The sequence below is a fragment of the Mytilus trossulus genome, chromosome 7 (assembly GCF_036588685.1).
Source record: "Mytilus trossulus isolate FHL-02 chromosome 7, PNRI_Mtr1.1.1.hap1, whole genome shotgun sequence".
NCBI lineage: Eukaryota > Metazoa > Mollusca > Bivalvia > Mytilida > Mytilidae > Mytilus > Mytilus trossulus.
The window spans coordinates 46,558,794-46,581,834 of record NC_086379.1 but is presented as its reverse complement, the minus strand read 5'-3'; the positions used below and the strand labels follow the sequence as shown (position 1 = coordinate 46,581,834).

The 23,041-nt window shown below is 33.3% G+C and overlaps 1 protein-coding gene across 1 annotated transcript in view; it reads right to left on the bottom strand.

Moving 5' to 3' along the window:
• LOC134725173 (glutathione hydrolase-like YwrD proenzyme) overlaps positions 1 to 21,214 on the bottom strand; it is a 37,228-nt gene extending 16,014 nt beyond the window's left edge. Inside the window, exons 1-7 of the mRNA XM_063588786.1 lie at positions 21,060 to 21,214; positions 19,835 to 19,988; positions 16,838 to 16,991; positions 14,804 to 14,894; positions 12,025 to 12,140; positions 10,877 to 11,117; positions 5,427 to 5,598 (exon numbers count right to left, since the gene is read on the bottom strand). Coding sequence (XP_063444856.1) covers positions 5,427 to 5,598; positions 10,877 to 11,117; positions 12,025 to 12,140; positions 14,804 to 14,894; positions 16,838 to 16,991; positions 19,835 to 19,988; positions 21,060 to 21,159 — 1,028 coding nt within the window. The 5' untranslated portion in view covers positions 21,160 to 21,214. The remainder of the gene's footprint in view (positions 1 to 5,426; positions 5,599 to 10,876; positions 11,118 to 12,024; positions 12,141 to 14,803; positions 14,895 to 16,837; positions 16,992 to 19,834; positions 19,989 to 21,059) is intronic.
• Between the last annotated feature and the right edge of the window lie 1,827 nt (positions 21,215 to 23,041).

Below are 23,041 nucleotides of genomic sequence, written 5' to 3'. Positions count from 1 at the left end.
TCAAGACCTGTTATGGCTTCACACTATCTCCCAGTTGGTTCAGTAGCTGGTTCAATAAGCAACTCTTTACAAATAAATACTGACTGGGGGATATTAAATAGACAAATGAATTGACAAACTGATAAAGTTCGTTGTCAATATTATAAATATGATTGACATCATGTTGTATTTTAGTTTACAATGTTTCTGAAAAATAAGTTCCGTAAGAAAAAGAGTTACTGTGGCAAATGTTTCGCCAAAAGCATTCAGGCTTACGTCATTATACAGTAAATCCTTTTCCAGCTGGAAGAAACCAATATTCAAATATTATTTAAAATGGATTTTAACAGATCTTAATAATACAATCAGTCTTCTCCAAAAGTATTTTTATACATTTAGATCGAGAATTCAGCATATTGATGAAATACACATTATTGGGCTACAAAACAATGAAAATTAGATTTTTTTTCTCATTAGGGGAAAAAAAAGAAGAATATACTACACATCGCTATAAATCTTTTAAAAAGGTATTATTCACATTTTTAGAAATTTCCATTTTTTCTGTGTTAACGTAATGATAGAAATGCGAGTTAACTAGTAAACGCGAAAATTAAACTTAATTAACGAAATTGGTGCACGCGGCGTTAACGTGCGTTTACCTTTACCGTTGACCTGGAATCATGAATCATGCTTGGTCGGCACACAACTGTACGTTCATGTATGTAATTAGTTGCCATAAACCAACAATAACGAGATGTGGTGCGCATTAAAATCGGTATTCAAGATTTTTTTCTAACAAAAATAAACAACAATCTTGGATTGCGAATGAATCAGGCCTAGGGAATATATAAGTTTAGTCAAGATACGGAAATTAGTAAAATGCATTCAAATGTAATTCACTATGAAACAGTTTGACATGAGTATATATAGACTGTTGATTGTCTTACTTTAACATTATTCTCCCCTAGAAACAGTTAACATGACAACGTATTTGTTTAGTTTATGTATTGCTTTTTCAACAGTGCGTCGTCGGTTCTCTGATAGGTCTTGGCTCTCTTTTGAGATCAGACAGCGCTTAGAATTGATAAATGAAGAAGTCGGATTATCTTCAATGAGCTTACATTTCCTATCATTGTCTGAACGCAGTTGTAAACGTTCGGAATAAATCGTACGGATCGAGAATAGTCCAGAGAGGTCGATCGAGCCACCCCGGCAATTAGATGTGTCCCGTCACATTCGGGGAACTTTAGCTGGGATCACACATTAACAATGTTAACTGCCGTCCTTGGTAGGGTAATTTCAAATCAAAATTTGTTAAAAGTCTGATTAAAATCCGGTGAATAGTGAGTGGAAATTCAAAATTTTAATTGTGTAAAAATATTTATTTAATCACGACAAAAATCTTATATTGTACAGGAAGCATTCAAATTTAGCAGTTTCCCAATAGTACTTTCACATGAACAAAAAAACGACCGAATTAGATCCGTCAGCGTCCAGTATCTGCAGAATTTGCAGAATTCGATCCGAAAAGATCACAGAGAAACTGACGCTGATGGAAGATCTTAATGCAATATGGACTCAATCGGCAAACAAAGAGCAATGACAAATATCTCCAAATCATGCCCGTTCCACAGGAAACCGTCCAGAAAACACAGAACATTGTTACGATTTTGAACTGATACAGTAGTATCTGTCACGACATTGTAACGATTGTAATACGACTAGACAAATAAAGGCAACAGTAGTATACCGATGTTCAAAACTCATAAATCGATGAAGAAAAACAAATCCGGGTCGTAAACCAAAACCGAGGGAAACGCATTAAATATAAAAGAAGAATGACGACACAACATTAAAATGTAACACACACAGAAACGAACTAAGCATTATACAAAATCCGATGAGAATAACAAATATAACATCAAAACTTAATACATAAATTTGGGATAGAAAAGTATCGTGACAAAATAGACCTAGTTTCCCCGGAAGCAACAGGACGCGCAATACTGTCGATGCTGGTTTGCCGACCTCCCTGGACAATTTCTGATCCGTAGAAATCTGTTACGAACGTATACGCCTGCTTGTAGACGGTGATAGGACATTCCAGAGCAATGAGAATAGATATTGGACTTTTTTTTATTTTTCGTGTCTGATCGCAAACGTGTGTGAACGCCATATTACCTAAATCTGGCTAGTCGGATGACAATCGTCAATATGAAGTGACATATTCAAAATTTATACCATGTTCTGTGTTTACTGGACGGTGTCCCGTACATGTGGCCTGGCATGATCTTAAGAAATTTGTCATTGCTGTTTTCTGTCAATTGAATCTCGATTGCACTCAGATCTTACCGAATGCTGACCGTCTTTTTGCCCAGACAGTCAAGTTATTAATTTGAAATTCGACACTATACGATCGTCAGAGTTCCGATAATTGTCGATCCCGGTCAGACTGAGTCCAGACAGATGTTTGAAATGCGATACAGTAGACTGTGGTAGAATTGTGTTCCAAACGTATCTGATCATCCATAACATAGCGATTTTTTTATTTGACGGGACTATCACGGGTCTACAAACAGATATCTTCAATCTGTAAAATATATTTTTTTATTTAAAGCTTGAATTCCCAGCCATACTTCACATGATCTTTATCAGACTTTTGACAAATTTTTATCGTGGATGATCTTATAAGGGATATGCGAGAGCCAGGCATGAAGTCATACTAGTTTGAACTCATAGTCAGCATCACGAATTGGTTGACTGATACGACGTGTCTGTGTCTCAAATCTCTGGTGACTAAATTTCGATATGTTATTCCTCATTTGTGATATTAAGACTTACTTTGGGTTTTTATTTCAAAGAGACCCTCAACGTGTTAGCGGTATTCACCAACCCTCAGGAATCAAGTTTAACGTCCCGAACTTGACAAAAGACCTTACACTTTCATCCAATGACCGGAAATTATTAGTTAAACATCATGTTCTCGTCAGATATAGATCCTTAAAACTTACGGCATGCAAGTTAGGAATATGATAGTTGGTGTTCATTTGTTTAATGTATCTGAGTCTTCGATTTTGCTATTTTGAATGTTCCTTGGAGTTCAGTATATTTTACGTTTTACAATGCACGATTTTTTTTCGATTTAATATTGCCATATCGAAGAATTGTTGATGAACTTGGAGTCCAAGAAACATAAAACATAGTACACATGTTTCCTATGATATGCTTTTTCTAATTTGAATGCCAAAGTTAAATTTTTTATCCCAATGTTACGGTCCTTTGAACATAGAAAAGCATAGTGCTTTTGGGGTATCTATGTTTTATTGACACATTCTTGTTTTAAAAGCCCTTTTTGTAATTCATTTTCACTTCATATTCATTTGATATCATGTATGTCATGTTAATCGTTTGGATGTTGCCTGTTGGTGTTTGTTTGGTAAATCTACGAATTAATTATCCACCCCAGTTAAGTTCATAATACACGTGATTAGTTCATTCATTTCCCATTCCTTCGGCTTAGAGTTTAAACATTGCACTTTAAATGAAGTATGATCAAAATTGATTTATTATAGAGTCAAAACCACAGAAATCTTTTTCCATGTTTTACGCCTCCAGGTATGATTTTATTAGACTTCCTTTTGTTGAAAAAATATGATTAGGGACACTTTGTCCTTAAGTCACAACAATTATTCAATTAATTTATAGACAATATATTAACAAATCATGTAAAACTACCTGTGGTGTGATTCAATTGAAGCAGCTAATTATAGTTAAGAAATACAAATAGTCCGATTGCACTTTTCAAAACTGTTTAGTCGTCTATTTTAACTGAATCATACATAATACACATACTAAAGCTCGAGATGATTTGACAATGACGGAATCACTCGCTTAAAAAGAGTTTTAAAAAGAATATTTATTACATTATTCATATCAATTTTTAGAAATTGACCTTTGGCATTTTGTGGCGTTAATACATTCTTGTAACGAACAGTTCGTAATTTTAGTATGCTGTTTTTGTGTACTGTTGAAAATTAATATTAAGTGTTCGGTGTTATTCTGTTGTTAACATGACGAAATGTACTATAACATTATTTATTAATGTATTATTCTGACCTGAATGCTTTTGTACTTATTTATAATGTATTCCAGTCATGTATATATACGTAATGTTGTTAGCCCAGTAGTCAGCACTTCGGTATTGACATGAATATCAATTGTTTGGTCTTTTTTTAATGAATTTCTTGTTATAAAACTTTAAATTTTTCGAAAAACTAAGGATTTCTTATCCCAGGAATAGATTACCTTAGCCGTATTCGGCACAACTTTTTTGTTTTTGAATTTTGGGTTCTCAATGCTTTTCAACATTTGTACTTGTTTGGATTTCAAAATTAGATGATAAAAAAATATTTTGATCTAAGCTTAACTGATGAGTCTTGTATAGACGAAACGCGCGTCTTGTGTATTAAATTATAATCCTGTTGCCTTTGTTAACTATTTACACCTGGCACTGGGTCGATGCCACTGCTGGTGAATGTTTCGTCCCGAGGGTATCACAAGCCCAGTAGTCAGCACTTAGATGTTGACATGAATATCAATTATATGGTCTAATTTATAAATTTCTTGCTATAAAACTTTGAATTTTTCGAAAAACTAAGGATTTCTTATCCCAGGAAAAGATTACATAAGCCGTATTTGGCACAACTTTATTGAATTTTGGGATCTCAATCTTTTTTAACTTTGTACTTGTTTGGATTTAGAACTATTTTGATAAAAATATTTTGATCTGAGCGTAACTAGTGAGTGTTATATAGACGAAACGCGCGTCTGACATATAAAATTATGATCCTGGTGCCTTTGATAACTGTTTACCTATACTTATAACATTGCCATTAGGCTGGAGGTTCGACTAGCCACAAAACAAGGTTAACACACCAATTGTTCTTAAAATCTCCAGAGCCAAGTAAGAAAAATGGCAGTTGGTATCTTACAACTCGTTTCTATGTATGTTGCGTTGGCGTTTGTTTTGTTGCACTTCAGTGAATCTGTTGTTCAGTTGTTTTCCTTTAAAAAAATATGTGTTCCCTCGATTTTAGTGGAAACCCAGATTTGTTTTTCTCTCGACCGATTTATGACTTTTGAACAGCGGTATACTTCTGTTGCCCTTATAAATATTATGTATTTTAAACAATAAATATGTTGCAATACATATCAACTTGAAAGTTCTTTAACAGTATCAAACACAAAAAATTGTATACACGAAATATGTACCTTTTTCCAAAAATCACAGTCCGATAGTGTTGGCGTTTCCTTGACGTTCAACCAGAAACGTCAAAAAAGGAAACAAATTACCTAATTGGCAACTAAATAACATTATTTCAAACTAAATATACGTTTAACTAAGTGTACTGAAATCCTTGTGTTAGATATAAAATATAAATATTAACCTGTTTCGATCTATCAGGGATCTTCTTTGTTTAGCATAGTCTTTACTTAATAGTTGAGATATTGGAACGCCAACCACGCTTGCATCAGCACAATACCACGTTGTGTCAGCAAATCCTAATTTAATGGCTTCGATCACATGATGTAAATATTGAGTAGAGTTCGCTCCCATCTCTGAATTATATCAAAATGCAAAGATTAAAAAAAAAATTCTGATGTTTTGATTTCATTCATCATTATAATTAGCTACGCTTATTTCAAGCATTTCTACACACAATTCTGATCAAGGAAATACAAGTTATTTTAAAAAGTCCAAATTTTATTTTTAAAATATCTTTATTTGATTATGAAATTATCGTTTGGGTCACACTGAGCATCTCCGTTGATGTTGATGTTGTGTTGTTTATCTAAGTTGGCTGAGTTCGTATATTCCAGAGATGTTCTGTGTTAACCGCTTTCACATGTATCAGCCTCTTTTTGCGATTCTACCAAGAGTTAAGATTGAATTTATTCGCAGCTCCGTGCTTTTGATTCCTTAATTTCTATCATATCTTACTTTAGTCCCCCAAATTAAGTGACTATTACAATATATATGGGGTCACTAAATTTCATATGAGACATAAAAAAGAGCATTATATGGAATTTATTTAACCTGTATATATATATATATATGTTCGACCTGTTAGTCAAATGCGTTTTGTTTAAATATACTTTTTCACTTTTTTGGTCTTTTGGAAAATGTTGTTTGTGCTGTTTTTAGACCCTTCTAGAACGAAATTTGTTTAACATGCACACGTATAAAAATTGCGGTTTTTATCCAACGCAATCATATGTTTGAACGTAGTTTTCAATTTAGACTCGTTTATATTTTTTTGTTTGGGCTTTGTATCATATTTTCCCTCCGGTTTATATGATCCGTTCATCCTTTATTGACTCTTTAAATTCAAGAGTTTATCTAAAAATGAGGGTACTTTTTCTAAAAATGAGGATACTCTTTATGTGGCCTTCCAAATACCGTTTCGATCCCTAACATCACTGAAGAGACATTTATTGTCGAAATCCGGATATGGTGTACTAAAGAAATATTGACACCGAATGTTTGTGGCACAACATCCTGTCCACAAGTTAACAATTTTTTTTTTCTGTGACGTATTAAATTTATAATAAGATCCATTTTGTTACAACCTGTGATCAATTTTATTTGGCAATCGCCAATGGCAGTCAGCAGGGTTAAAGAACATTAGTTGTTCGACCTGTTAGTCAAATGCGTTTTGTTTAAATATACTTTTTCACTCTTTTGGTCTTTTGGAAAATGTTGTTTGTGCTGTTTTTAGACCCTTCTACAACGAAATTTGTTTGACATGCACACGTATAAAAATTGCGGTTTTTATCCAACGCAGTCATAGGTTTGAACGTAGTTTTCAATTTAGACTCGTTTATATATTTTTTGTTTGGGCATGTATCATATTTTCCCTCCGGTTTATATGATCCGTTCATCCTATATATTGACTCTTAAAATTCAAGAGTTAATCTAAAAATGAGGGTACTTTCTCTAAAAATGAGGGTGCTTTTTATATGGCCTTCCAAATACCGTTTCGATCCCTAACATCACTGAAGAGACATTTATTGTCGAAATCCGGATATGGTGTACTAAAGAAATATTGACACCGAATGTTTGTGGCACAACATCCTGTCCACAAGTTAACAAAATTTTTTTTTCTTTTTTCTGTGACGTATTAAATTTATAATAAGATCCATTTTGTTACAACCTGTGATCAATTTTATTTGGCAATCGCCAATGGCAGTCAGCAGGGTTAAAGAACATCAGTTGTTCGACCTGTTAGTCAAATGCGTTTTGTTTAAATATACTTTTTCACTCTTTTGGTCTTTTGGAAAATGTTGTTTGTGCTGTTTTTAGACCCTTCTACAACGAAATTTGTTTGACATGCACACGTATAAAAATTGCGGTTTTTATCCAACGCAGTCATAGGTTTGAACGTAGTTTTCAATTTAGACTCGTTTATATATTTTTTGTTTGGGCATGTATCATATTTTCCCTCCGGTTTATATGATCCGTTCATCCTATATATTGACTCTTAAAATTCAAGAGTTAATCTAAAAATGAGGGTACTTTCTCTAAAAATGAGGGTGCTTTTTATATGGCCTTCCAAATACCGTTTCGATCCCTAACATCACTGAAGAGACATTTATTGTCGAAATCCGGATATGGTGTACTAAAGAAATATTGACACCGAATGTTTGTGGCACAACATCCTGTCCACAAGTTAACAATTTTTTTTTTCTGTGACGTATTAAATTTATAATAAGATCCATTTTGTTACAACCTGTGATCAATTTTATTTGGCAATCGCCAATGGCAGTCAGCAGGGTTAAAGAACATCAGTTGTTCGACCTGTTAGTCAAATGCGTTTTGTTTAAATATACTTTTTCACTCTTTTGGTCTTTTGGAAAATGTTGTTTGTGCTGTTTTTAGACCCTTCTACAACGAAATTTGTTTGACATGCACACGTATAAAAATTGCGGTTTTTATCCAACGCAGTCATAGGTTTGAACGTAGTTTTCAATTTAGACTCGTTTATATATTTTTTGTTTGGGCATGTATCATATTTTCCCTCCGGTTTATATGATCCGTTCATCCTATATATTGACTCTTAAAATTCAAGAGTTAATCTAAAAATGAGGGTACTTTCTCTAAAAATGAGGGTGCTTTTTATATGGCCTTCCAAATACCGTTTCGATCCCTAACATCACTGAAGAGACATTTATTGTCGAAATCCGGATATGGTGTACTAAAGAAATATTGACACCGAATGTTTGTGGCACAACATCCTGTCCACAAGTTAACAATTTTTTTTTTCTGTGACGTATTAAATTTATAATAAGATCCATTTTGTTACAACCTGTGATCAATTTTATTTGGCAATCGCCAATGGCAGTCAGCAGGGTTAAAGAACATTAGTTGTTCGACCTGTTAGTCAAATGCGTTTTGTTTAAATATACTTTTTCACTCTTTTGGTCTTTTGGAAAATGTTGTTTGTGCTGTTTTTAGACCCTTCTACAACGAAATTTGTTTGACATGCACACGTATAAAAATTGCGGTTTTTATCCAACGCAGTCATAGGTTTGAACGTAGTTTTCAATTTAGACTCGTTTATATATTTTTTGTTTGGGCATGTATCATATTTTCCCTCCGGTTTATATGATCCGTTCATCCTATATATTGACTCTTAAAATTCAAGAGTTAATCTAAAAATGAGGGTACTTTCTCTAAAAATGAGGGTGCTTTTTATATGGCCTTCCAAATACCGTTTCGATCCCTAACATCACTGAAGAGACATTTATTGTCGAAATCCGGATATGGTGTACTAAAGAAATATTGACACCGAATGTTTGTGGCACAACATCCTGTCCACAAGTTAACAAAATTTTTTTTTTTTTTTCTGTGACGTATTAAATTTATAATAAGATCCATTTTGTTACAACCTGTGATCAATTTTATTTGGCAATCGCCAATGGCAGTCAGCAGGGTTAAAGAACATCAGTTGTTCGACCTGTTAGTCAAATGCGTTTTGTTTAAATATACTTTTTCACTCTTTTGGTCTTTTGGAAAATGTTGTTTGTGCTGTTTTTAGACCCTTCTACAACGAAATTTGTTTGACATGCACACGTATAAAAATTGCGGTTTTTATCCAACGCAGTCATAGGTTTGAACGTAGTTTTCAATTTAGACTCGTTTATATATTTTTTGTTTGGGCATGTATCATATTTTCCCTCCGGTTTATATGATCCGTTCATCCTATATATTGACTCTTAAAATTCAAGAGTTAATCTAAAAATGAGGGTACTTTCTCTAAAAATGAGGGTGCTTTTTATATGGCCTTCCAAATACCGTTTCGATCCCTAACATCACTGAAGAGACATTTATTGTCGAAATCCGGATATGGTGTACTAAAGAAATATTGACACCGAATGTTTGTGGCACAACATCCTGTCCACAAGTTAACAATTTTTTTTTTTCTGTGACGTATTAAATTTATAATAAGATCCATTTTGTTACAACCTGTGATCAATTTTATTTGGCAATCGCCAATGGCAGTCAGCAGGGTTAAAGAACATCAGTTGTTCGACCTGTTAGTCAAATGCGTTTTGTTTAAATATACTTTTTCACTCTTTTGGTCTTTTGGAAAATGTTGTTTGTGCTGTTTTTAGACCCTTCTACAACGAAATTTGTTTGACATGCACACGTATAAAAATTGCGGTTTTTATCCAACGCAGTCATAGGTTTGAACGTAGTTTTCAATTTAGACTCGTTTATATATATATATATATATATATATTCATCGTATTTAATCCCGAGCACATTGTGCAACGTGTTTATCTTATCGACTAACTTACTATGGGGAATTTACACACAGTTGTAAAAAATAATTAATATTTTTTCAGTTGTTGTTATTCTGATTTATTAGAATCAACAAGGCAAATCTTGGTGTCAGGGGGACTATTACAATTATTTAGTCTACAATAATTAGAACCTACTTGCACTGGTGTATATAAAAACAAATGACGACAAGCAACCTTGATATATGACAATTTTACACAACAGTAAACAGAACTTCGATTATTTCACGTGAGAAAGTCAGCGTCTATAAAACGTGTTTTTGTCTAAAACCTGATAATAATATTTGTGTGTTTACAATCATGTATCTTAATTTGAAAAGAATACAGTGGTTTTAAGGGATCATAACTCTACTTTTAATTATTTCCAACGGTGTATGATGAATAAACCCGGCCCACTGTACTTTAGACAGAATTAATTTCCTTGCATAGTAAATACTTAGTCGGTGGTCAGCAGTCGAGCTACAGAAGTACTGATGAAGCTTCTTCAGTGTATAAATATTATTATATTATTTAACCAGAATCTGTTTAAAGTTTAAAGGTACAAAAAAACCAGATCGAGTGATAAACCATTGATTAGGGTCGAAACGGTGAACACCATATTTTGTTATCGAAGATTAACGCACTGCGTCGCTAGAGCCGGGTTTTGAACGGGGAGAGGGCAAACAAGAACAATAATTAAATATAAACTGGACACTTCACCATGAGTCTACAAAGAAATTCTCTTTTTTTTTTACCTTAAGTAGTATCCCCAATTTTCAGCCCGCTCTTACGAGATACGTGATGGAACTCGAGCAATGAAATATAAGAAAGTGGAATTAAATCTTCGAAAACACAAGACTTCAAGAATGTATGGGTCGCCTAGAGTAAACTGTATTTCACATGACAATGTCAGTGTTTTACAGTGGTTTATGTGAATTATTGTAAAAAAACCCAATAAAAAACAATAGTAGCATACAAATATAGGAACAAATAGATTTTAAGATAATTATCCAAATTCAGTTTATTATTCCATTTTTGCTCTAGATAAACTTACCCTTTAGGTCAATGCTCTCTAACAAATTTAATGCAATTAGGGCACACATTCCTTGTCCATTTGGGGGAATTTCCCATACTCTATATCCTTTGTAAGATACACTTATCGGATCTTCGAAAGTTGACACGTGGTTTCTCAGATCATCAATATTCATAACTCCGCCATGTTCCTGTACAATGTTTGATATTGCACTACCTATTCTTCCATCATAAAAACCTTTCTTTCCATGGGTACCTAGTTCCTGTAAAAAAACATGTCATAAAAGTTGGCAGCTTGTTTTTATAGCAATACTTACGACATAAAGTTCATACTGGCAATGTATTTGTTAGTACAAGAGATGCATATACTGCATGTAAAAATTATATATTCAACATACATTTTGTAGTGCACGCGTTCACCTTTTGCTGTTTAGACCATTTTTTGTTCTATACTTCTAGGTTGGTTTGGTATTTATAATATATCCCGCCGTTGTGATATTGAACTATGGCAATTCTTTGCAATTTTATCTTTCATATTTACTTATGTCTATTGAGTCTATCGGTTTAAGCCACAATTTTCTACATCAGGAAATGCCTGTACTAATTCGGGAATATGAGAGTTGCTCTGTTCATTCGTATAATGGCGTTCAGATGCTGAATTTGCAATTTGTTAAGGGACTTCCCATTTTGAATTTTCCTTGGAGTTATGTAATTTTGTTGTTTGTTCTTTTTCAGTTTTAACATGTACAACCTGTAGATCTGCTTTAAACTTCGTTAACGCTGATAAAAACACTTCATCGAAAATCCACCTAAATCCGAGACATATTCGCTAGCAAATGCGTACGATTCAGTCCCATCCACTCCACTGTTAATATCCAGTCTCCTCCTCTCAAGTGGAGAGGATAATACTAGATCGTTATCCTTCACTTATGACGATGAATCTGGGTGAACACGTGATGTTGACAGATTTGATATTTATTTTAGAAAAGCAAAGTCTGGTTCAAAAATCCGAAATTAAAGAAGGCATCCGCTCTCTAACGTTACTGGGTAACCCGTCTGTATATATTGTTTTTATACATTACTGTTAAATGAAAACAAAAGTTATGTACAAAAGGTCATATCATATAACATACAAGATTCACTAAATAGTGATTTTTTAATGATAAATACCCTAAATGTGTTTGCTAAATTTGGTAAACGTATAACTTCTCCAGTCATTGGTGCTCTTCCTTGTATTAACATATCTTTCCCATGTTTATTTCTACTATTGGTCAGTAAATGAGATCCTAAAAAAATTATTTAAGTAATGACTGTCTATGGAGAAATAACATACAAAATGTGGTGCACACTGAATAATGCGGGTATTTTATTTTGAATAGACAGACAAAATCTTACAGTCTTTTCTTATGATTTAATTCTAAATTTCATTTTAGACCGGAGAAAACCTTGTAAAACGTTGATGACGTCACGGTCACATGACTAAATTTTGTCTATGGGCTGAAAACAAAATAACGTCAACCAATCAGAAGACGCGTTACATCCAAAATTAAATTATATTCCTAAAAACAAACACGGTGTTAATGTAATGGAAGGTCATAAAGATATTCTAAAGGATAGCAATGTCATAAGATGTTAGTCCTATAAACAAAGCTTTATCTCCTCATTAAAATTATTAAGCAATCACTGCAAACAACAATTTGATTGTTGTCATCATATTAAATATGTCTGCAAGGACTTCCGTTTATAATCGAGATGTTTAAACCAGCGTTCTCTACAGTACATCACCACTGACATAGTTTATAACAACTGTTTTAAATGTGCCGTTGATAAAATAAGAAATTATTAAGGTATAGGTGAATGTGTTTGTTTTAACATTTCTGTGGAAGGTTAATTTAGAAAAGACCCTCGCACGAAACCCATTCATAACACGTGGTTTTTTTCTTCTTCATTAATTGTTGATACAATGTTTATCAGATAACATTGCAGAAGAGGCTGAAAAGGCATCTTACGTTGGAGATATGAGAAAGCTATACACCATTACAAACCAACTTAGTGGCAGGGTAAATACCTACAGTATACGTACTGAAATATAAGATGGTCACACAATATGCAAATTTGAGAAACAACTGGAAAGATGGAAAGAGCATTTTAAAGAGGTGTTGAGTAGACCTGAACCAGATATCTCAGTTGACAGGTCAGAGGACTCCGAGGCTCCATCACCAATAAACCTGAACCAGATATCTCAGTTGACAGGTCAGAGGAGGCTTCACCACCAATAGAAATAGAAATAGGACCCATAACAGATGATGAGATCAAAGCAGTCATTAAGAAACCTAAAAACAACAAGGCTCCTGGGGTAGTGAGCAAACCAGTAGAGGTACTGTGAAAGCAGACATAAATCTCAATTTGAACATCATGCGTGATTTACTGTATGAATAATTGGGAAAAGAAGTTATACCTACTCAGTGGAAAGATGGTATCATCATAAAACTACAAAAGAAAGGTAACCTTACAGATTGTTAAAACTGGCGTGGAATTATTTTACTGTCAATGCCTGGTAAAAATAACTGTGCATGTAAAGATAACATCCTCATACTGAGAAATATTATAGAACAGACACTAGAATGAAGATCACCCATATGCATATAAATTGTGTGGACTTCGAAAAAGCATTTGATAGCATTCATAGAGAGTCATTCTGGAACATCATGTGTATGTATGGAATTCCACAGAAAATAATTAACATCATTATGGAAATGTATGATCGTTTTAGATGTGCAATAAGACATGAGGGAAAACTATCAGATTGGTTTTTAATAACATCTGGAGTACGAGAGGGATGCATAATATCTCCTTTTCCTTTTATATTGGTGATTGAGTGGGTAATGAAAAAGACAACAAGTGAAACTCATGGCATACAGTGGGGACTATCAACATTTTTTTTTAGAGGAAATGGACTTTGCTGATGATATCAGCCTCTTTTCGCGTACACATGAACACATACAGAAAAAGACGGATAAAGATACAACAGAGGCAGCGAAAGTAAGACTGAAGATAAATGCAAAGCAATCTAAGGTGATTAAGATAGCTTCAAAGAACAAACACGCAATAATAGTGAACGGAAAAGAACTGGAACAAGTAAATTCATTCAACTATCTTGGAAGTAGAGTTGATGCAGAAGAAAATATTGAAGAAGAAATTAACATCCGTATTGAAAAAGCAGCTCCAGCTGATTCAGAACATGAATAACATATGGAAAAAACAACAAAATTTCCTCAAAAACAAGGATTAAATTGTACGTGAGCAATGTTAATTCAGTTCTGTCGTATGGTTCAGAAACATGGAGAACAACCCAAAAAGTAGAAAGTCGAATTAGAGGATTCGAAGGACGCTATCAGATGGCCAAAAGTTATCTGAAACAGTGAACTATCAAAAAGAACAGGTGTGAATAATATAGTGAACGAGATCATGAGAGGCAATGGAAATATATTGCGAATGGATAACAACCGGCACGTGAAAGAATAATAGGTAGTTTCGTTTTTGATACTGACTTTATCATATGGAATATCTAGATGAGCCAGTTACGTCTACTTTGAAAATATCTGCGACTTTTTCTAGTAAATTTTAACTATTGAAAATGATAATTTTGCCGTATCAAAATATACGATGGTACCGGTACGTTGATTGTTTTTATCGAAAAGGTTAATGAATATATCAAATGTCGAGAACTTTCAAATATAACTTAACTTTTATATCTGTCACAGTATGACTAAGTTTTATCAACACATTTCCCGTCATAACAAATGAATTTCATTTAAGGTTAAAATGAATTGTTTTTCAGTTCGATAAGACTAAAATGGAAGATCGTTTTCTACAGTTTTCAAAATGACTATTACTAAAATAATAGAAAAAAAGTACATTGTCATTCTTAATCTCAAAATAACCCTACCTTTTTCCCAGAAGTAAGATGTAGTCTGTTGGACAGGAAATCCTACCTCAGCAAGTTCAGCAGCAGGTTTCAGTATTTCTGACATTGACAACTATCAAATGTAAAAAAGGCATTCGAAGGTTTGAGAATGAATAGTTAACATTTTCTGATAAACAAAAAAATGCACAAAATATTATTATAATTAGTGAATCAAATATAAAGAAAAGAGGAGCAAGACACAATATAGACGTTCTTAAGATAACTTTTTACTATGAAAACAGACTATAACTTGAGTTTTTTTTAAATTTTAAGTGCCTACCTCAGATACTTAAAAGCTATTAATATTATATACCCCGTAAAATACGGAAAATAACAACTACAAGATAACGGCCAAGATGGAAACAAGTATATTTTTGTGATGTTAAACTATTGTTTCAGAAAAGGGAGAAGAGTTGGTACCATTAAAACGTTTATCCCGCTACTAATGTTTGCACCTGTTCTAAGTCAGAAATCTAGTGTACAGTAGTTATCGTATGTTTATGTAGTTCATTCGTGTTTCTCGTTTTTATATCGATGAGATCGTTGGTTTTCCCGTTTGATTGGTTTTACACTAGTAATTTTTGGGGACCTATATAGTATACTGTTCGGTGTGAGCCAAGGCTCCGTGTTGAAGACCGTACCTTAAACTATAATGGTTTGCTTTTATAAACTAGTTTTGTTACCTGAATGGAGCGTTGTCTCATTGGCACTCATACCACATCTTCCTATATCTATATATAGGTAAAGTAATACAATGCAAATTTTTTGTAATGTTTAAAGTCGCTTAGTAAAATCATTTCTTCTAGTTGATAGTTCTTTGATAGTTGATAACTGTCTGACTACGTACAAATGTATAAAGGATGTCAAAAGTACAAATTACTACCTTTATCGTGCATAGAAAAAAATCAGTAAAGGTTGATTAATTGATTAATGGTATGTAATGCCACTTTGAGCACTTATGGCTACATGTATGTTGTGACGGTCAATATTTTTTGGTATAGGATGCCGGAGTTCCTGAAGAGAACCCCTAAACTCCAGCTGGAAAACTGACAAAACAGTAAAAATTGGCTGACATATTTACCTCATAAAAGGTTGACATGTATTAATATATATATTCTAGATTTCATTATACAGAGTTTGTTATTTGTTTAAAGTCCATGGGTCAGTGGAAGATATTCCATTACATATAGAAACGAGAATGAATTAGCAATAAAATAATTCCCTAGTTTCTGCTAGATGGGTCAACCGGGGTGAAGGGTGTACAATGTCCATTGAAATAGAGAGTTACTGTATATCTATAAATGTGTCATCTTTGCTTTGAGCTAACACGATACACTTTTAATTAGCACGCTCTTTAATATCATATTTTCAACATTAAAACATTTTATATTTATTTGTATTTTGTAGCCTTAAATAATTATTATGACGGTTGTTCTTTTCATATATCTTATGAAACATTACAAAATAAACTTGAACATTAATTGCAGGTATTCTATGCACATAATTATTCTATCATTCTATGCACACTAACATGAACAGGTATGATGAATTCATTTGTATCTTTCATATATTTGACAATAAGATATTGGAATTAAAGGTAACATAGTGCTTGGTCTGGTTTTCTCAGGATTTTTTTAAAGTAGAGTACTAGCATATATATATTGTTTAGCACTAGTTTCAGAGGAGAAGATTTTTGTAAATGTTAACGACGACGACGGACGACGGGCGCTAAGTGATGAGGAAAGCTCAGTTGGCTCTTTGGGTCAGGTGAGATAAAAAGTGTTAATTAGCCATAGACATTGCTAATAAACAAGTCAGATTGGTATTATGGCTCAATCCGTTTGTAAACTAAGGCTCCGTGTTGGGAAGACCGTACTTTGACCAATAATGGTTAATTTTACATATTGTGACTGGGATGGAGAGTTGTCTCATTGGCACTCATACCACATGTTCTTATATCTATCTATATATATTTCAGTTATTTCTAAGTTATAATATGACAGGGTAAATATTTACATTTCCGCTTCCAAATCTTTCAACTGTATCTACCCAGGCGGCTGCAGCCCCTGGTACACTGACAGCATGACCATGATTTGTTGGGAACAAGTTATCCTCTGTGTAACCTTGCTTTTCCAGTAAATCTACCGTCAAACCATTTGGACATCGTCCACTGAAATAAAAATAGAGTTGACATTGGAGAGAACACATGTATTACGACTACAGCTAACCCGAGATCACTCTGACGTCAAACGGCTGTTTTGTCAGCCAAGCAAGGGCAATATGGAGTGCATGCTTATCTGGCAAAACAGTCGTTGGACGTCACCTCCTATGGATTTTATTAACTCTCTATGGATCCGTAAGGGGTCAGTAGCGAACCATTATAACTTATAGTTCGTTCTTATGTTGTACTGTTATACCACGGTCCCAGGTCCCACTTAAATATTATACATTATGATGGTAGATACGGTTTTCAGAAGAAACTTTAGAAAATTCGTTCAAAATTCTACAAAAATGCAAAAGTAATTATTATCTTATTTTATTGATCCAGGAAACATTATGATTATGATATTACATTATAGAGATTACGGATACACGTGCACGATGATATACTGCATAACATTTTATTTATCAGTATCCAGATAAGCAGTACCGAAATCAATTAAAATATAAATATTTCAAAAAAGTGCAATTAAAACGTGTGGTTTTTTCAAATTGATATGTATTGGTTACATACATATTAGGACAAAATACCCATCTGACAACAAAACTTTTCTTAAACGGCACGGATTTATTCAATTAGGTTCCTTAATGGATAACAGAAACACCAAAAACATTTGAAATAGTTTAATGTACTAAACAATAACTCATCGGTAAATCAAAACACATTTTGTACATCAAAAACAGAATGAAGGGTTAATTTGTCAGATCTGTCTCCAAGTTAAGTTGCAATCGTAAAAATTGAAATATGTTAATCATGTCAAGCCGGCTTAATTCTAGCTAATCAAAATTTATTTAATTTGTTCACTAAAAAAACCCACCACAATTTTTTTTTTTCATTTTCAGATTAACATTAAACACGCTTATAGGAGTTTGACATGTAATATACTGGTGACATCCCATTAGTCCGAATACCATTATTCCGACAGCCTATTACTCCGACAGCCCACTATTCCGACAGCCTATTACTCCGACAGCCCACTATTCCGACAGCCCATTATTCCGACAGCCCATTATTCCGACAATGCATTTTTCTTATGTGTATGGGTAAATTTTCTCTAAAAAGTACCAAGTCCGTTCTCTGTAATATTTGTCGTTGTCCGTTTTGATCCCAATTACTCTTTCCATGCGGGATGTAAGTCTTCGTACATTGGAGTTGATACACATGCTTATTGCAACTGCTCATCAGTCCTTACCCGTGTCCCTCTTTCGTTTTACGTGTCTGAGTATTTCATTTTTCTTAACATTTCATCGTTTCTGTGTCCCCTCTTAGTTTCTGCTGTTCTAGTTCGCTGTGTTTTTTATGTGAGTCTGGGTCTACCTTCTTTCACTAGATCGTCGGATACCCCCTTTTGTGTATCAGGGGGTGAGGTTTCATCACTGTTAACTACATAAAGAAATATATCGGAGTTGGATATTTGAATTAATTTTGTCGCAGAAATAAGGGACTTATGTAGCGTCAGTAAAATTGAGAAAAACAAAGAGACAAATACATTGACGGATCCAAAGGGGGGGGGGGATAGGGGTCGAACCCCCTTTTTGTGGCCAATCAATGCATTTGAATGGGAGCATATAGTTGGAACCCCCCTTTAATCAGGGTTGGGAATCATCCCCCCCTTTCATAAGCAACAAAACACACTCATTGTTCTAAATACATCGTTCGCATTCGCATTCGAATTTAATACGAATTAAATGGACGTGGGAATTGTTGAATTTGAAGAATTGTATCATCTATGACTCAAATACAAACAGACGTACACAATGTACAATGTATTTAGTATATTTATCGTTTAATATATTAAAAAGTAAGTGATGTTAAAAGTATACTGAATATGCAATTTACATCGTACAAATTAAGGTAAACATATCAAAGCACTACTTTAAATTCAAATAGAAGGTTTAAAAAAAAATACTGAAATTACAAGAAAATATAATATTAAGGTTGTGTGGTATTTTAGAATTTTTGGTACAAATGGTTAGTTAGAAAAACTCGACGGAATCCTTATGACATAAATAATATCTTTATAATTAATCAGCTGTGCATATTTCAAGATTGTTTTCCCTTATGTTTGATGTAACTCGATTTACTGCATGCTTTACCATATCAAAAAAAGTGTCATTTTATGATTTAAGTTGGTATAGATGAACCAGTGAAACCTTTCTAAACTCATTAATATGAACGTGACGATGCAAGTTTCGTTTTAATAATGGCTTGCAGACATATATACCATTTCATCAATTATATATAATCTAAAAGAAAGCTACGTATTATTGTTATACAAATCGGTTATTAAAATTGAAAGGTTTTTACTTGAGCTAGAGATTTTGTATCAATTCGCATGATTACTGTGATTTTTTTAACGTGTAGATAAATAATGTTCCATAAATATACAGGACGAGAACAATTTATGCAATAAAATAGTGAGGTACGGTCAATGTCATGGTTTGAATGGAAATATTAGGAAATTTCTAATTGCAAGCGGATGAATCGACATTCTGTGGTGAGTCGAGATATTGTGTCGTGCCTTCAAAAAGATTGTACATGAACAAGAAGGATTTTTTATGTGTGCAAACATGAACATTTGAACTCTAAAGGCACACGTAATCAGTTCACAGGTCCTCATTTTTGGTCATATAAGGTTGGGTAAATTTCCACGTCAAACGATCAAAGAGACAAATAAAGTTGACCCTTTTGCACTATAAAAATAGTTTTACATCCATCTTTAGTAGACCAAAATAAACTTTTTGTGCAGCAAGTATTTATCATGCAGTCATATGTGAAGTATAGCAACAAACCTTCCATTAAGTCCTTTAACTGTTTTTGATTTGGAATCGTAAAACAAACAGAAAGCATCACCACCGATACCAGTCGAACAGGGCTCTGTCACATTTAGTGCTGCAGCAACGGCGACAGCGGCATCAGCAGCATTTCCTCCAGATTTTAGAATATCTAAAAAAAATAAAAAAATATTGTCTTCATATAGTATAAAGGGTCAAATATACGTTTATATACATGAATTAAGTATATACAAGTAAAAACATATATGGTATTTGGTAAAACATATTATAATAGCGGAAAAACGAAAAGTATTTTTATTTAATACCATATTTTTTTCTAGGCACAATTTGTACAAATGATTAAACCCCATATTTTTTTCTTTACATACAATATACATATGTGCAAAATGACGGGTAAAAAACCCACCAGTGAAACAATTGATTTTGAGTATCGTTTAAGAATTGAATGCTTCTTTTTGTAAATTTATTGGGCTGTAAAAGCGTTGACCGAAGTACATTTTGTATGAAGCGCGGAAGCGCTTCATTCTAAAAATGTACGCACGGTCAACGCTTTTACAACCCTATAAAGTTACAAAAAGAAGCATTCAATACTTATAATTACATTTTTTAGCTAGCCCTCATTGAAATAACCTTCTCGTGTTGACAATTTTGGATATTCACCTCTTCAACGGGCCATAATTGTATATTGTCTTATGCAATTGCTTACGGAATAACATGTGATGTGCAATTAGCCAATCAGAATAACGTATTATAATGAAACATATACATCTAATGTAATTATTTACAAAAAGAACTTTTTTAATCTAACAAGTTAAATGTTTAATTATTACGAAGAATATTCTTTCTTCATTAAAATTTTTTGATGACGCTATATAAAAACATTTTTACACTAATAAATCTTCACGTTATTGAATCTCCCTCGATACCCTCTTGTTAAGGTAAACAACTTTTTAAGTACACAATCTACATTTGTAGTACATAAAAGTAATATAAACACTTTTCATGCAATCGTACTTTCATGCAAATAAATGCAATTGCATGTTGGAAATGGAATGGAAGTTTGAATAGGTTAAATGAAATGTTAAAATACTTTTGAAAAACACCGAAACCTAGAACAGGTAGAAGTCATAAGTTGTACAAATGACGTGTCATAAATTAGGACGTCGTATGTTTACTCATGTACCACATGTCGCTAATGTGGTTCTTTAATAAATAAATTTACCTATTCCAATTTGAGATGCCAGCGGCTGACTTGAAGCAACACATCCGTTGAAACAAATAACTGGAGATCGCCGAGAATGGAACGGAAGATTGTTTGACATCCTTCTATGGTAGGATAAGCCACAAAATGTGACAATGAGGCTCGTTGAGGGAAGTTAATAAGGAGCAGTTGAACAGAGATTAGGCATATTTTATTCAAATTATAGACAGGTTTAAACAAACTTTCTTAAATAATGACTTTATTAAACAGAAGTTTTGTTCGTTCAAAAGTTTGGTATAATATATAAAGTCTATAAATTTACATAGCCATGTCAACGATAATTTTGACTGAGATACATGCACACATGTCTGCTATATTTTATAGTGTGTTTTTCTATGTTGTGATATTTATGTAGGTAGGGTGAAGGTTTGTGCCTATCAAAATGTTTAAACCCGCTGCATTTTTTTGCACTTGTCCGAAGAAACCTGATGTTCAGTGTTGTTACATGTTTGTTGATGTGGTGAAGTGTTTCCTGTTACTGTTGCTATATATATATTGTTACTATGATTCGTTCCTCAATTTTTTTCTGTTTTGGTAAATAAGATCGGTGTTTTTTATTTGAATGGTTTTGCACTAGTCATTTTTGGGGCCCGTTATAGCTTGCTCTTCGGTGTGAGCCAATTCTCCGTGTTGAAGGCAGTATACGTATTTGACCTATAATAATGGTTTACGTTTACAAATTATGACTTGGATGGAGAGTTGTCTCATTGGCACTATATATAATACCACATCTTACATGTATATTCACCATGTTCACGTACGTAAAAAAAATAATTCTACATGCACACAGTTGTTAAACGGACCGTGTTCATATCTCTCAAAAGTTGTTTTTAATAAAACACACCCGTGATATCGCGGGCCCGTGACTGAATTAAAGTGTATAACTACAATGTATCCGTAAGCCTTATTTTAGTATTGGTATTGTCCTCTGACCTGGAACTTAGGGGACGACCTTTTGATATTGGGGGGGGGGGGAGGGGAGGGGGCAGGATGATTTGTTTTTGGTCGGTTATTTATTTTTATTAAAGCAAGGGACTGATTATTCATTTTCAAAACTATTTTCACAACTATATTTATGATATTCGAAAACATACAATTTTCAAACGATTTGTTTATTATAAATAAAACAGGTATAGTCAAGTCATTATGTACCATTTAATTAGAATTAATCCTCTGCAGAAATGAATATTTTATAATCCAATATATATTGCATACATACACATTACTAAAGATTGGTTGTAACTAGGATCCTTTAAAAGTATTGGTAAACATATTTCGCCGAGCGGAACGTGGCAATTTTTTTTTTGAAGGGTTTTGGAGCCACTGAAGGTCCAAGGAGCTATAGAACAAATGATGCAAAATCTTGTTCCGAAGACGCTTTCTTAACCTAAAAATGCAAGTTTTGTTTTAATAATTTTTTGACAATATTTTGGTCTCAAAGAAAAATGTATAAATTCAGCTGAAGCCTTAAGTTTCTAGGGACAACATCAAAAGACCAATGTGCACGATAAAGCAAAAATGGAATTCACATAGTTAAGTCTATGGTTGCTGTGGTAAGGCTTCCTGAGACAATATACCTCAAGTTTAAAGAAACCAATTTTCAGACATTTCAATTATATATATTTATACTTTGATTTACCTTAGTATTAAAAATCGAATAACCGTGAATGCAGTTACGGTCATCAGCTTTACCCCAGTAAAATAGGGTCTCGTTGTTTTAGTATTATAGATATAAACACACACACCAAGATAAAAAGAAAGTATGATTGAATGATGAGATAGAAAATTCAACGAAGAGAAGCCATCTTTTTGAAAAAGTTAAGTTTTAAAAAAAAATTTCCAACAGCTATACATTTGACAAATTAGCATTTTGTTCTTTAGCCAGCTAAAAAGGAAGTTGAATAAAAAGTGGTATCAAGTCATTTTAAAATGCTGTTTTTGCA